Source organism: Carica papaya, chromosome 7 (genome assembly GCF_054855325.1).
Source record: "Carica papaya isolate Zhongbai chromosome 7, ASM5485532v1, whole genome shotgun sequence".
Classification (NCBI taxonomy): Eukaryota; Viridiplantae; Streptophyta; class Magnoliopsida; order Brassicales; family Caricaceae; genus Carica; species Carica papaya.
Genome location: NC_142315.1, coordinates 19,822,690 through 19,837,981, shown reverse-complemented (window position 1 = coordinate 19,837,981; position 15,292 = coordinate 19,822,690). Strand labels below are relative to the sequence as shown.

The following is a 15,292-nucleotide window of genomic DNA, read 5'->3' as shown; positions in this document are numbered from 1 at the left end:
AACAATAAAATTATTATTTTTAATTTAATTAAATAATAAAAATTATTAAATTACCTAATAGAAAATCTCTCCCCGGAAAAGCTTTTGTCGGGGCGGGCTTGGATTGGAGCACTCAAACAATGGTTTAAGGGAGCAAAAGAAAAGAAAGGGACCACGTGGAACATTTTCTTCCTTACACCTTACACGCCATCGCTCTTCAAATTTTACTTCGCACCTAAACCAGATAAACCAAAAATGGCTGCTTCCCTGCTTTCTTCTGCAACTCTCGCGTCAGCCTACAGTTGTTTCACTCAAGCAAAATCTGACCTTCATGCTGCTTCATGGCCCAATTCCTCGCTTTTTTCATCTAAATTAGCCTTTTCCCTACATGGGTTCTCTCTGAAATCATCTTATGTTTCTGGGTTTCTCTTGAAATCCCGATCGTTTGGTGTTAATGCAAGAGCGGCTGCAGAGAAGACTATTCATGACTTCACTGTTAAGGTAAAGTTTTTCTGGCGATTAATTTTTATCATCTCTCTATCAATATACGGTATTGCTTGTGTGCTTCAATAGGTTTTGTGCATGTTTCGGTAGTTATTGTTCTTAAATGTAATGAATAAAAGGGGAAAGAACGTTAACTTTGCTGCTTAGCAGTTCAGAAGCCTGAGTTGTGTGTATTGTGTTGCCTAAGCTCTTTGAAGGTGTATGACTGTTAGATATTGAAAATTCAACGAGAAGCGCGCGTGCGTATGGAAGTATTTAATTTTTTTCAATTATATAAGTGGGTTTTTCTTTTGCAGGATATTGATGGGAAGGATGTTTCTCTAAGCAAGTTCAAGGGCAAAATTCTCTTGATTGTCAACGTTGCTTCAAAATGGTAATCCTTTTTCCTTCGGATGATCTTTTTCTTTTTTACTTTGAAGAATTTTTTATTTCTATTTTATTCTTTGATCTTGGAGTTCAGTTACTTGATAACTAGGATTGGATTATAATTTATTCATAGTAAAACCAATTTCACTCTTTGCTGTTGAATAACTTGTCTTTAGAAGTTGTAGGCAATTCTTAGTCTAAATTTTGGTAGACATAGATGGAACATCATTTGTTCTTCTCTTGGTTTCCTTGGTGGCAGAAATTTAACCTGTGAGTTTAAAATTTGGGATGGAATTCCTATTATCAAATAGACTACGGTGGTTTTAGAAAGTTGAAGACAGGTAAATTGTGCTTTTATAATGCATATTAAGACGGGTATAAAATTTAGATATAAGAATTGATTGGGAGTTGATCCAAACACAGCAAATAAAAGATTCTTGTGGAATTCCTTAAAAAAATGAATACCTCAATCATGAATGGATGAAATTCAATTGAAAAAGTTGATAGGTTCTCAATTCTTTTGTTTCAATTGCAAATTTCATTCTTTTGGAGTTGAATTTTCAAGTTTTAATTGTTGATTGAGTATATATTTACAAATGAACCTTCTAAATAGTTTGTTTGTTCTAAACATATCCACAACATTAAATTTACAGTGATGAGTTTCTATTTTTGTTTTACTAGTGAAGAATCAGAGGTCATTTAAGCTCTGTTCGGGATAAATTAACTATTTTTGCAAAATTTGTTTGAAAATTCATATTTACTTCAAATGTAGCCAAATGAATTTCCCCTCATTTTCTAACTGTAAGTCTGTACTGTCAAATAAATTTTAATGATTAATTTTTTGTTCCAAATGTATCCTTAGCTTGAATTAGATATGGTTAGAATATTTTTTTCTATCTTTATCTAATTTCTATTAATCTCTATATTCTTATTCTGTGGAAATGCTAAACTAGCTCTGCTGTGGCTTATTTTATATTTAGAAATGGCAGCAGAGCATGTTCAGAGCAAGGGATACCTTACCCGTTCCTGTCCCCATTAGCCTCACAACCCCCCATCCCCATCTTCGATTCCTGTCGTGGACTTGTTCCTTTTTCTCATGTCCGACCCTGCAGGAAAACAGGGAATCCCCATTTTCCTTTAGGGAGTCTTATTCTTATTATTTGTTCATATAAATCGATCTCAATTATAAGTAGACCTATTTTTTAGATATAATGCAACAAAATCATTTAAAAAAAATTATTAATCCGACATATTTAATGCAAATAAAAAATAAATGTTCAAGATTGTTCAATACAGTATAAATGCTATATACAAAGAATGTCAAAAAAAATATTTATTTATATAAATCGCATAGTCAAGGATAGGCAAGATGGGGACCCCTTTTCCTGTCCTCGACTTGAGCACTTGAACAGTAAAATAAGACAGGAAATTGTCTTTATCCTCATTTATTTGGGGTTAAACAAAGCGTTGACCCTGTCCCTATAAAAATTCCTGCCGGATCACACCGGGTCAAGATGAGAGTGTCATTCCTATTTTTATTTCTAATGGAGATCTAATCGAGTGGTTTTGGTTCTTATCTCAGTGGCTTGACAACAACAAATTACTCAGAGCTATCTCACCTATATGAAAAGTACAAAACTCAAGGTGAGCTGATTTTGAGCTTTGTCTTTCATTTCATATCATTTTGTAGTTCATCTGGGTTCAATTCATTTTATATTTTTTTACCACTTAATTGTAGAACGTATATGAATAATCCTAGTCATCGAATTATAAATGAATATAAACTGAACTAAACAAGCAATGGTTGTCCGGATCAAATAAGTTCCTAACATTTCCAACCTCTCTGAATAAGGTTGTCAGTTGTTTATACACTAGTCTGAATGAGCTATGCCATCTGGTTACAGTTTCCAGTTTTAATGATCTAGTCATTAGCTTTTTCATGTCATTTTCAAATATAAGCATCTGATTTCATTTGTTAAAGTATACATTTTGGTATTTTTTTGTGTTCTACTTCATGTGCCTGTATTCCAACTTTGATTCTTGAAAGGCATATCTAGTAACCTCACATGTTTAGATGTCTGTATAATAGATAATATTTCAGAAATTTGAAGCCTAGAAAGAAGTTTATTTGTCTATTTAAATTGACATCAGTAATTGATTATGTCGCTTCTGATGCAGGATTCGAGATTCTAGCTTTCCCTTGCAATCAATTTGGAGGGCAAGAGCCTGGATCAAATCCTGAGATCAAACAGTTTGCCTGTACAAGATTTAAAGCAGAATTTCCAATTTTCGATAAGGTGCCGTACCTGCTTACTTCTGTTTCTAACAAACACAACTGAGAGTAATCAAGTACTAAAATTTTGTGCCAAACAGGTTGATGTTAATGGACCCAATACAGCTCCAATTTACCAGTTTCTGAAGTCAAGTGCTGGGGGATTTTTTGGTGATCTGATCAAATGGAATTTTGAGAAGTTCTTAGTGAACAAGAATGGCAAAGTTGTGGAGAGATATCCACCAACAACATCACCTTTCCAAATTGAGGTACAGGTCTTTATCTATTTCAGCATCCCTTTTACTTTGAAGTTGTTCACTAGAAAGGAAATTTTCAGTTGCTTAACTAAGAAGGTATGAGAAAGTACTCCTAATGCTTTGAAGGCCTTCTGGGTTACACTTCTATCATATATTTAATTAAGTATGAACAATTATGAACATTTTCCTGCTCAGAAATAGTGGAGATGTAAACATTTGCATGTTCAGGAATGATGAGAGGTGTAGATCTGCCTGATAGTTCTGCTGTTGTAGATAACCTGATCTCAAACACTTCTTCATTTGCTTGAATAAGTTGCCTTTGTTAGAATTCCTAGTGGTTCATGACAGTCTCGTAATTCTTTAGTTCATTTATAATGAAATTTATCATCCAATTCTAAACAGACTGCTTATGAGATAGCTTAAGCACCAACTAGTAGGAGATAGGTCAAGGTCACTCCAACAGCTTGACAAGCGTGATGAATATAAAGCAATAAATTTGAGCTCTCTTATGTTGTCTTAAACTTTCAGATAATTGATTGTCATAAAAAGAATTGTGTATTAGTCATTTAAGTCATTTAACATGGTATCAAAGCAGAGATAATAAATTCAAACTTTTTTCTCTCCTTCCCAAATTATTGTTCACCATTTGCCCTCCAAGACTCACCCTTGACTCTTCTGTGCCTTCCTTTGCTGACATGAACAACATATTGGAATGAAATATAAAGTAATAAGTCAAAGTTATTTTCTATTGTTCATCAAATTCTATTCTTCTCAAAGGCATTGAATTTCATTACACTCTGAGTTGCCCGTCTGCATACTTCGAACATATTGCTGTGCATATGTGCTGGGAGAGTTAGGCTAGTAACAGTTCAGCTACCTAATTCTATATATGGAGTCAAATGGCACTAACTGTGGCTAGTGATAATCCAGACTCCATTTACCAGATTTTATTAATTAAATTGCAAGAAAATAACTTTGCAAGCTTTATTACTTTTCCATTTTTTTGTTCAAAGGATTAGGTTTGATCATACACTGTCGATACTAAACTAACTAAAAATACTTATATTCTTTGATCCACAATCCAGATGCATATATTTCCTTTTAAATCAAAGCAATTTTATAAGATGAAGGTCTTTTACTATGTTTTGGATTTCTCAATTCAATCTTTTCTGTCTTACAGAGGGACATTCAAAAGCTTCTAGCAGCATGATGATGCTTGGCAGGAAAGTTAGGCAGCATGTTTACATAGAAATGTAAGAAATAGATGTATACTTTTATACTTAAAAACACGATGATGCATCATACTAATCTTCTCTCCTGTAATAGATGATTCAAGGGTTTTACTTCTGGTTGGATACAACATTCAAATTTCAAAAGGGTGAATTTTATATACAAATTTGTGATATATTGACCATCTTCCTGTGGGATCTTTCTTTTTTAGATTTTTAGGGAACTTTTCATGCAGTGCAGAGTATGCAGTCTTCCTCTGGTTAGATTAAAGAATTTCATAAACATACTCTTGGAAATCTGCGGTTCCAATGTGTGTTGATGCAAAGTTGATACATATTTTACTAATTTGCCTTTCTACCTACCATTTGATGTAAAATATGTATCTTAATTATTTTCTGCCTGAATTTAGATTTCCCTGTTATTTAGGGAGAAGGGTAAATCTGTCTCAATTTTGTGCATATTGAAATTAAGTTTTCAAGTGATTTTGAGAGTGTACTCCTTTAGATTGACTCGGTGTACCTAAAGATGTATTCTTGAAGAACTATTATACAGTGCAGCAGTTACGGAGACTAGAGGATGGTTAATCCGTGTGGCAATGTACTTTGAATCTTTTGAAGATAACCATAAAAATTATGACTTGTAAACATTACCAACGTAAGTACATTAAAATAGAGCAAATTACTAAAGCATTACTCAATTTTATGTTGACATACGCAAAATAATTTCTTTTTGTAATCATACAAAGACATCACTGTCTTATTTATAATTTTACATAAATTTACCATTAAAAAGAATATATAAAATCACATAAAAAGAAGAAAGTACTGCTGCAGGAAATTTTATTAAACTAGTGGTAGTTGAGTAGAATGAGAATTTCTAAGTTCACTTGTTTATTGAAATATTTTTTCTATCTCCTCAAAAAAAAAAAATTATGATGTGGAGTGGAGTGTTACTCCACGGAGCGAAAACACTTCGATCTCAAATTTATTATATTTAGCAACTTAAAACTTAATTATTTAAGATAAATCCTCCTTATTGGGATTATAGCCGACTAAGAGAGAAAGACGTCACGGACTTATTCAATAAATCAATCTTGATTCCTTCCTCAACGAAACAGTTTGAAACTCTTAATTTGAAGACATTTGAAGAACTTAAAATATAAATTAAGTTAATATAAGCAAAAGTTTCTTTATTGATATTTTAAATTATGTGTTTACAACCTATGGGTAAAGATTTTTATAAAAGTTATTACCGAAATAATTTTAAATAATTACAAAGGTTTGAAATTTAATAAAATAATTAAAAGATAAAAGTTTTTTCAATCTATAATTTAGAATAATAATTAAAGAAATAAATTTACAATAAAATAATAATAAACTAAATTGATAAAATAATGTAAATTTTATCTCATGTGAATTTTGAATAAAAACACATGAAAAATACACAAAAAGGGATAGGATTTTCGAAAAAGTTGCTGCAAAATTAAGCCACACATGCGGCATGTGCGACTGGTATGCCCACATGCATGTCTGACAGCGCGCGGGCGTGCATAAGGGTGTGTGGCCCGCCCGCGTGCATAAGATCCTCATGTGTGTGTTATGTGGGCGCCTGCCTTATGTGCGCACATTTGCCCTGTGTGTGCACGTTGGGCCCCTCGAACAAACGCACAACATCTGAGCATGAGGCCCGCTTCTGCGTGCACGCGATAGGATGTTTACGTGTGCTAGCCTCTTGCACAAACGTGACAAGGCACCTCGCACCTACGTGGCCTTCCTCACACCCGACCTGTTTCTTACCCGCGACTTAAAATCCTCCAGGCATGGACTCTTCTGGTGGTGCTGATACTTGTTCCTTTCTGCAGGCCAGCTAACGTACATGTACCTGATAGGTACCCAAATCCAGACGAGGGATGGGTATTCTCTTTAATCTGGGATTTTCAGGCCCAACCTCTCTTTGGTGGTGACACTCAATATCTTCCTTGTTTTGGGTACTCGTTGTTCAAGTTTATCCACTAATTCTAGCCTTGGGCATAGCTCATTTGGGGTTCATCCTATCCTCTTCCGCAATTGGCTCCATCCCTCAAAGATATGAGGGTGTCGTTTTTCTTTTATCACATCAAATTGTCTCTCCTCTATTTTCTATTTTTCCTTTTATTTCCATGTTTTATCATCTCTTTCTCTCTCTTCTTTCTACGATTTTATACATGATGAGGATCATAATAACTTTTGTCTTGTAGTTGATATTGATTAAAATTTAAAATGGCAAATACAATTTTTTTGAATAAATTTAGAAACAAGATCAAATTTATTTTTAAATTCATACTTAATTTAAAAAGTATAAATTATATTACCATGACTCAATAAATAAAAAAATTGAATGGATATGAAACTTTATGTCAATGGAACATAATAGAGCTTCAATTAATTTCATATGAGATTTATAATAATTCAATTTTTATCATTTTAAGTAAAGTTATTATTAAAGAATTTTCATGCATCAAAGAATATTCAAAGAAATATTAGAGCTATCAGCAACAATATCAACAAGCACAAAACATATTTGTCAGCCATATTACCAGCTCACAATTTTACAAACTGTTACAACAATTTTTTTGTTTCCAGTACTATTCTTGTCTGTAAATATTTGTTATATACTTGAAAGGTCAGGATTGATTCATTTCTTCTATAAATAAATCATCTCATTTCAGCAATATTTAAGTTGAGAAATATTCAAAATCACAACGGCATATTTTGTGAAAGTTTCTAATCTTAGTGAATCAAAATAATGGAAGAAATATCACAACAATGAACACAATCAATATGATAGGAAAACCAATGGGATATAATATGGTTAAGTTGAAATATAATAATTTCTTACTTTGGAAAAACATGGTGTTACCAATTATTTGAGGAAATAAACTTGAACGATACCTCACTAGAGCAAAGATAATACCACCAGAGTTCACACAAGTTGTTGTTTAAAGAATAGACGAAGTTTAGCTAACAACAAACCCAGAATACGAGGAATAGTATGTCTAGGATCAAATGCTTCTTAGATGGATCTTATGAACTAATGGGGCAATATACATATTGAAAGTTATGGAATGCCATCAATGACCTATTTGGAATCAAAACAAGGTCAACCATAGTATTTTATGAAAGAGAATTTGCTAAGATACAAAAGAGAAGCTTGAAGATGGAAGATTACCTCAAAGCCATAAAAAGTTTGGCAGATAATCTTGCTCTTACTAGTCATCTCGTATCAATTGATGATCTAGTCACTTAAATATTAGTTGGACTTGATTCTTAAGATTATAACCCTCTAATGTGCCAAATCACTATAAAGGAGACAATTAGTTGGATGTAATTCCAGTCGAAACTATTGAGCTATAAAGAACATTAAAGCAGCTAAACACTAGTATGACTACTTTGAATCTTGGACAACTTGCTGTCAATTATGTCAGAAATACAAACTTCAACAACAGAAACAACAATCAGTATTTTCCAAGAGGAAGAATAACAAACGATAGCAACAGACGTAGAGGATATAGAGGAAGAGGAAATCTATTTGGAGGAGGCAACAAACCTAAGTGCTAGGTATGCGGAAAGATAGGTCACACTATTTTTGTGTGCTACTATCTATTTGACAAAAGCTATATGGGTGTTCTACCTTATTCAAGCCATATAAATCAAAACTCAGATTTTGTAACAACAACAGACAATATAGAAGACACAGCCTGGTATTTTGACAGTGGAACTAGCAGTTATGTTACAAATGATGTTGGAAACATACAGCCAAAACAAGAATATACTGGTAAAGAATGTTTGATAGTGGGAAACGATGAGAAGTTAAATATTTATTATACTGGTCTAGTTACACTACCTGCTAGAAATGGAAAATTTTGTTATTAAATGATACCTTGCATGTGCCTGATATTGAAAAGTTCTTGGTGAGCATATCAAAACTAATAACTTCAAATAACGTTGATGTTGTTTTTTATTCTTTTGATTGTGCTGTGAAGGACAAAGTTTCTGGAAAAACTCTACTACGGAGGAAGCATCAACAAGGCCTCCATCAGATTAAGACAAGTTATTAGTCCTAAGTAAATTCAATATCAAGAAACTATCAAGTTTTTCTTTCCAATAACAAAAATACGTATGAAAACTCTAGGAGTCTAGAAACTTAGCACAGGAGGTTAGGTCATCCAGTTTTCAAAACACTTGTAAAAATTCTTGAGTCTTGTAATAAATCTTATGTTAATGAAAAACATTTCTTCTATGATTCCTATCAACTTAAAAAGTCTCATTCTCTTTCCTTTACCATATCATCTTCACATGCATCATAACCCCTGGAGCTAATCGACACTGACATATAGGGACATGCACCCATCACTTCCATGCTAGGATATAAATACTATATACTATTTTTATATGATCATAGTAGATTCACATGGTTATACCCTATGAAACACAAATATGAAACCATTAAGATCTTCATACAGTTTGAAACCATGATAAAGAATCAACTTGATAAAAAGATCAAGTGTGTGCAATCAGACATGGGTGGAGAATATATAAGTCTTGCAAATTACTTGCAACAACATGGAATTAGGTCTCAATATGCTTGTCCCTACACTTCTGCCTAAAATGGAAGAGTAAAGAAAAAATTCATCATATTATAGAGACAGGATTAACCCTATTAGACCAATCAAATGTCCCTCTATAATACTGATATGAAGTTTTTTAGACTTCAGTTTACATAATAAACATGTTACTTACACCTGTGATCGATAATAAATGCTCGATTTAAAAGTTATTTCATAAAAAACCAAATTACAAGGCCTTGGAAGTTTTTGGATGTGCATGTTACCTGTGTCTAAGACCTTACCAAAACTAAAAGTTTCAATTCCATTCAGTGAAATGTGTGTTCCTGGGGTATAGTCATACGTATAAAGGTTTCGAGTGTCTTAGCTCCACATGAAGGATATACATCTCAAGAAATATAGTGTTCAATGAACAAGAATTTCCTTTCAAAATGGCTTTATAAATACCAAGATACCATAAACACAAACTATGATTATCGTACCCATTTGGTTCACTAAATCTCAGACAAAAAATATAGTCTCGTTTGATGCAGGTTAGCAAGGCACTTCAACTCCGATAGAACAAGCTCGCAATACTGAGTATAGAACTCCATTTCTGGAATGTCAAACTACAAGATTGTCATTTGAAGGGGGATTTGTCTCTCCTTATAACTTAGAATTTACATAAGCTTCTGGTTCTAACATTGAAGTTGCAGAACACTACAATGAACAAGAATATAATATCATACTTCAATTAATTGAAGAATAACAAAATGAATCTGAATTAAATGAAGCTAACTCAAATCAATAACACGTAGAAGAAGGATATAAAATGATAACAAGGTCCAACGTAAGAATTGTCAAACCAAAACAGAACCCTGTAGATTTTCAGCTATATATTGCAGAAAACTTAATACCAATTGAACCAATTTCAGTTGATGAAGCTTTGAAATCAAAACATTGGAGACTCACAATGGAAGAAGAATTGAATGCATTGAAGAAAAATAATACCTGGTTATTGATACCTTTCACATCCTTTATGAACATTGTCGGCAGTAAACAAGTATTTAAGGTTTAAAAAAATGTTTATGGGAGCTTTCAAAGACGTTAAACGAGGCTATTGGTAAAAGGATTTCATCAAAATATAGAGACTGACTATGGTGAAACCTTTAGTCCAGTAGTAAAGGCTTCAACGATTCAAATAATTTTGACTATAGTAGTGATAGAAAATTGGGACATCAAGCAGCTGGACATCAGTAATGTTTTTTTGAATGGTGATTTACAAAAATCCGTTTATATGCAGCTGTCAGAAAGGTATGAAGTTAAGAGCAAGACCAAGTATGTCTTTCATTTGAACAAAGCCTCATATAGTTTAAAACAGGCTCCAAGGGCCTAGTTCAAAAAATTGAAAACTACATTATTGAAATGGGGCTTCAAGGGGTCAAGTGTGACTCGTCACTATTGAAAAAAAACGACAAAATCATGTTCATTTTAATTTACATTGATGACATGATTGTGACTGGAAATAATCCAACTTTACTTAAGCGTTTTGTGCAAAAACTTGACAAGTTGTTTACTTTGAAAGACTTGGGATCCTTGCATATATTTTTTAGCGTTGAAGTTATGAGAGATAACACAGGGATTTTCTTAACACAAATAAGATATATTGAAGAATTATTTAAGAAAATAGTTATGGAAAACTCAAAGGAATGTCCTACACCTGTCACACTAAATGTTGTTCAGACAAAAAATAATGGAGAATAACTGAAGAATCCTACAATCTATAGAAGAATCATTGGATCCCTACAATATGTGATACATACTAGACATGATCTTGTATACATAATCAACAAATTAAGTCAGTTTCTTCAAAATCCAATAGAGAAACATATGCAAGCAGTGAAGAGGGCATTAAGGTACATGAAGGGAACCAAAACTTTTGGCCCTCACATTCAACCCTGCAGCAAATACACCATCATAGAGTTCTCTGATGTTGACTGGGCATACAATATGGATGATAGAAGATCCACAACAAGGTATTGCATCTACTTAAGTCGCACTTTTCTAGAGCTCTAAAAAGTTGCAAATGGGTGCAAGATCAAACATAGAATTCGAGTATAGGGCCTTGACTCAAATATCTTGTGAAATTGCGTGGATGGGATCATTGCTCAAAGTACTGTCATTTCCAGTTGAAGAAGTACCTGTAACTTAATGTGACAATTTAAGTGCAAATCAGCTTATTAGCAATCCATTATTATATGCCAAAATAAAACACATGGAAGTCAATATTCAATTTATTATAGACAAGGTACTTGAGAAAAGCTTGTAGTTAGATACATACCTTCTCAAGACCAAATAGTAGACGACTTAACCAAAGTTACAAGAGGCTCTCAATTCTACAATCTAAGAAACAAACTTGAATTATTCAAGAACTCTCTCCCACTGTTAAGTTTGAAGGGGATGTTAAAAAATTATCATGCATTAAGAAATATTCAAAGAAATATTAGAATTATCAGCAATAATATCAGTAAGGACAAAACATATTTGCTAGCCATATTACTAGCTCACAATTATGCAAATTATTATAATAATTTTTTTTTGTTTCTAGTACTACTCTTGTTTGTAAATATTTATTGTACACTTGAAAAGTCATGATTGATTTATTGCTTAGATAAATAAAACTATCATATTTCAACTAAATAGAGAAATATTCAAGATCACGAAAGCAGATTTTTAATTGTTATTATCATCTTTTAGTTAAAATGAAGGATAAAATATTAAAATTTTATAAAAGAAAATTGAATTTGTTCCAAATTTTACCTTAATCTTGATTCTACCAATAATGACAATATATTTGCAATTCATTGTTAGATTAAAGAATATATATTCCCACTACTTTCTGGTAAAAGGAATATAGCTTCCATCGAAATCTTTTTGACTTGATGAAAATTAATTCTACTTTTGGAACAGAATTTCAAGCAAAAAAGAGTAATCGTCCAGCAAAGAAAAGATCCTTGTGGCCCATCACATCTAACGCTCCAGATTTCTCTAAGAAGCCACGTGGCGATAACTCGGCAATTACTTTCCGCTTTTCCATTCATCCGCGTCCTTCTTTCCTCAACTCACCCCGTAGCCCCACTTCGTCTCTCTATTTTCTGCCCTCCTCCGCCTCCTCCTCCTCCTCCTCCTCCTCCTGCTCCTCCTCCTCCTCCTGCTTCTTGTCTCTTCATCTCTGCTATTGACACTTGAAACCTCCGTCTTTCCTATGGTAATTTATCTGCTCCATTTTTGTGAATATTATCGCTCGTTTTAATTTATCTTTTATATAGTATCTGCTCTTTGTCTCCTAGTTTCTTCCCTAATTAACTCTTTTTCCGTGAATAAAGCTAGGGTTTATTTCGGTATAGAACGCGCTTAATTATCTAAAATCACTTTTGGAGCTCTGACTAAGCGTGTTTGCATATATATGTCCCCCCCTCTTCCTGTGGGCTTGTCGAATTAGCTGTAGATGAATGATGAATTACTTGATAGTGAACCTTATATAAGGTATAATGCTTTAGGTATAAAAGGTGAAGTTAGAGGTGTTATACGAAATCTAGTTTATCTTCTTGATTTCTACTGATTCTCTATAACTGAAGAAATTTTAAAGAAGTGCAGGAGAGGCAACTACTGGAATGTGTATCTGTTATCTATATATATATACATGCATAAGGATTGGAGTACAATAATATATTACTATCTGCTACTTATACTGGCTTTCACACTTATAGCGATGTGCAGACTTAAGTCACATTTACTCGTGTTGTTCTGGTGATTATATTTAATTTGGTAATTATTCTTTTTTCTCCATAGTATTACCAATGTTCTTTGCCTCACAGATTTGATCAATTTTCTTGTGTTTTGTGATTTTAGTTTAATTCTTTTATGTTTCTAATAAACTAATTGCTTATCCCCTTTTTTTTATACAGGCTAATAATAATAAGCATACCATCATACTGATGCAGACAGCTCAGAGCAAAGCAACTAGAACATTTATGGACTACGGTTCTATAAGCCAAGCTATGGATGGTACATTATTCATATTTGCTATTGTTAACTCTTTTTGTTGTCTCTGTAGAAAGTTTCCTTTTTGTTAGAAGATGTCTAATTTTCCCTTGAAGAAGTATTTTTAGTGACAATTTAGCAGCTGATTTGAGCATATTGTTGTCTTTTAGCTGTAGTGTTGAAGCTGACAACAGATGTAGTGAACTTCTGATTGGTATTTTGTGACTCACAACTGAAAGTCTTCACATTTGCTCCAGCTTAGTTACTTGAAGAGGGGAATTGCTTCCGCAGACTATACTTTTGTTCTAGATTCCATTGATTGGATTACCTATAATGTTTAGTTTATGATTCAAGGATCTCTGTCACTTAGGAGAGTTTGGTTTTGCATATTTAAGCACTGGAAAATACTTGACAATAAATTGCATTGGGATATAGTCCAATGAGTAATTCAAAATTTACAACAACCTATGAGATAGATTAGCAGAAAGCAGGCATCCAAACCAGATTCCATCTTATGGTGTCATATGAGAACCAAAATGCAGTTATTAGACAGTGATAAAATGCCTATGAAGTCCTAATGACATAAAATGCTATGACCTTCTTGAGTTTTATGATATCATGGTGGCAAACCACTCACATAGATGTAAATGAATTGGCATATCTAGATGTTTGGCTATCTTCTTACTCCACTTGATTGGGATCTCAGATGACAAAAAGCTACTTATTGAAAAGGACTAAGGAACATTGTTACCTCCTCCCTCTAGTTTTTTTTTTCGTTTAGTACCTTCAATCTTATTTCTGCACATGTGTATGTTTGATAACTGATGGGTTTACCTGAAATTATTTGTTAAACCATGTCCATGTGATGGGTTTTGTTCTATACCCAAAACTTTTTCCAATTCTGTGTGTAACGTGTGCTGCCAGTATTTTACATTTACCAGTTTTTTTCTGTGTGGATTCTGTATCAGACTGTTATTTTACTCTTTGAATTCTTCCTCATCCATCATTATTTGGTGGTGAAGGTATTTGTGGACTATATGAAAGGAAGCTTAAGGAATTAAATCCTGCGCTTCGAAACATCACTTATGACATTTCAAATCTCTATAATTTCATCGATGGCCTGGCAGACTTTAGTGCATTGGTGTAAGTCTCCCTCCTCCCACCTTTCTATCTCTCTTCCTCAAATATCTTACTCTGTTCAAATCGTCACATATATTGGCATGTGCTTGTTTGAATTCTCACATCCACCCTACCATTAAAGCTAGATGCGAGTGGAGCTCATAGGGGGATTGGCATTCATTTCTTGGAGTTTACCCCTGTTAATATATGTTTCACCGTTATTTGAAAAAAAATATGTTTCACCATGTTTAGCGAATTGCTCACTGTATTTAATTTCCTTCACCAAACCACGAACTTCTCTGCTTTAAAATTATGTTTCTAAGTGTGCTTTTTTGTGCTCTACTTCATCCTTTAAATTTCTTCTGTTGGATCCTATGCTTCTTTGGCACATACCTTTAGGATGCAGGGAATTTGGGCTGCCACATTGCTGCGGGATGTGATCAATTCATAGACAATTCCCAAGTGTTTACATATGGTTGTGATTGTCTGGTAATAGAAGTAACATCTTTTCTGTTTTACTGCCTGCAGATATGAGCCCTCGCTACAGGCATATCTGCCATATGACAGAGAGTGGATCAAACATAAAACACTTCAACATCTCAAGAAATTGGCACAAACTGAATAAGTGAATGAAGTGAATGCTGCAAAATCCTCACATCGTTACATATCCCAATTCCATAATTGGAATATAGTGGGAACATTTTTCTATGTTAAGAGTTTTGTGGTAAGAGTTTTCCCCCTATGCAAAAGTGATATGGTATTTCGATTGCTCTTGCATTCCATACAAATAGGGCAGAGGTAGCTTTCTACTCTTGTTCCAATGGAAAGGCAGATATTATTGTTTGGTGGTCTGTGCTCTGTGCTTTCGTAGCAAAATACTCAGTTTTCTAGGAAGTTTGATCTTGTCCAAAACTATGAATGTAATATTGTTTAACTTGA

The 15,292-nt window shown here is 33.4% G+C and overlaps 2 protein-coding genes across 4 annotated transcripts; both read left to right on the top strand.

Annotated features, from left to right (window-relative positions):
* The first annotated feature begins 112 nt into the window (after nt 1-112).
* Nucleotides 113-5,180, top strand: LOC110808238 (putative phospholipid hydroperoxide glutathione peroxidase). Of its 2 annotated transcripts, XM_022033661.2 has the most exons (7): nt 113-480; nt 780-856; nt 2,432-2,493; nt 3,028-3,146; nt 3,223-3,390; nt 4,559-4,631; nt 4,820-5,180. In XM_022033661.2, exons 1-6 carry the CDS (start codon nt 235-237, stop codon nt 4,586-4,588), a joined length of 702 nt encoding a protein of 233 aa, XP_021889353.2. In that variant the 5' UTR covers nt 113-234; the 3' UTR covers nt 4,589-4,631; nt 4,820-5,180. The 2 variants fall into 2 exon arrangements, with proteins under 2 accessions (XP_021889353.2, XP_021889352.2); XM_022033660.2 differs by lacking the exon at nt 4,820-5,180 and having other exon boundaries at nt 114-480; nt 4,559-4,792.
* Nucleotides 5,181-12,299: 7,119 nt separating this feature from the next.
* LOC110808252 (enhancer of rudimentary protein) lies at nt 12,300-15,292 on the top strand. Of its 2 annotated transcripts, none has more exons than XM_088208119.1 (4): nt 12,300-12,458; nt 13,159-13,258; nt 14,257-14,377; nt 14,882-15,292. In XM_088208119.1, exons 1-4 carry the CDS (start codon nt 12,456-12,458, stop codon nt 14,976-14,978), a joined length of 321 nt encoding a protein of 106 aa, XP_088064245.1. In that variant the 5' UTR covers nt 12,300-12,455; the 3' UTR covers nt 14,979-15,292. The 2 variants fall into 2 exon arrangements, with proteins under 2 accessions (XP_088064245.1, XP_088064246.1); XM_088208120.1 differs by lacking the exon at nt 12,300-12,458 and adding an exon at nt 12,555-13,018.

What these genes read in the sequence shown, in the direction of transcription:
- LOC110808238 (XM_022033661.2), top strand. Translation starts at nt 235, where the DNA reads ATGGCTGCTTCCCTGCTTTCTTCTGCAACTCTCGCGTCAGCCTACAGT. An exon ending in TTCATGACTTCACTGTTAAG is followed by an intron (nt 481 to 779) that starts GTAAAGTTTTTC and finishes TTTCTTTTGCAG; the next exon opens with GATATTGATGGGAAGGATGT. An exon ending in AATTTCCAATTTTCGATAAG is followed by an intron (nt 3,147 to 3,222) that starts GTGCCGTACCTG and finishes TGTGCCAAACAG; the next exon opens with GTTGATGTTAATGGACCCAA.
- LOC110808252 (XM_088208119.1), top strand. An exon ending in TATAAGCCAAGCTATGGATG is followed by an intron (nt 13,259 to 14,256) that starts GTACATTATTCA and finishes TTGGTGGTGAAG; the next exon opens with GTATTTGTGGACTATATGAA. An exon ending in GCAGACTTTAGTGCATTGGT is followed by an intron (nt 14,378 to 14,881) that starts GTAAGTCTCCCT and finishes TACTGCCTGCAG; the next exon opens with ATATGAGCCCTCGCTACAGG.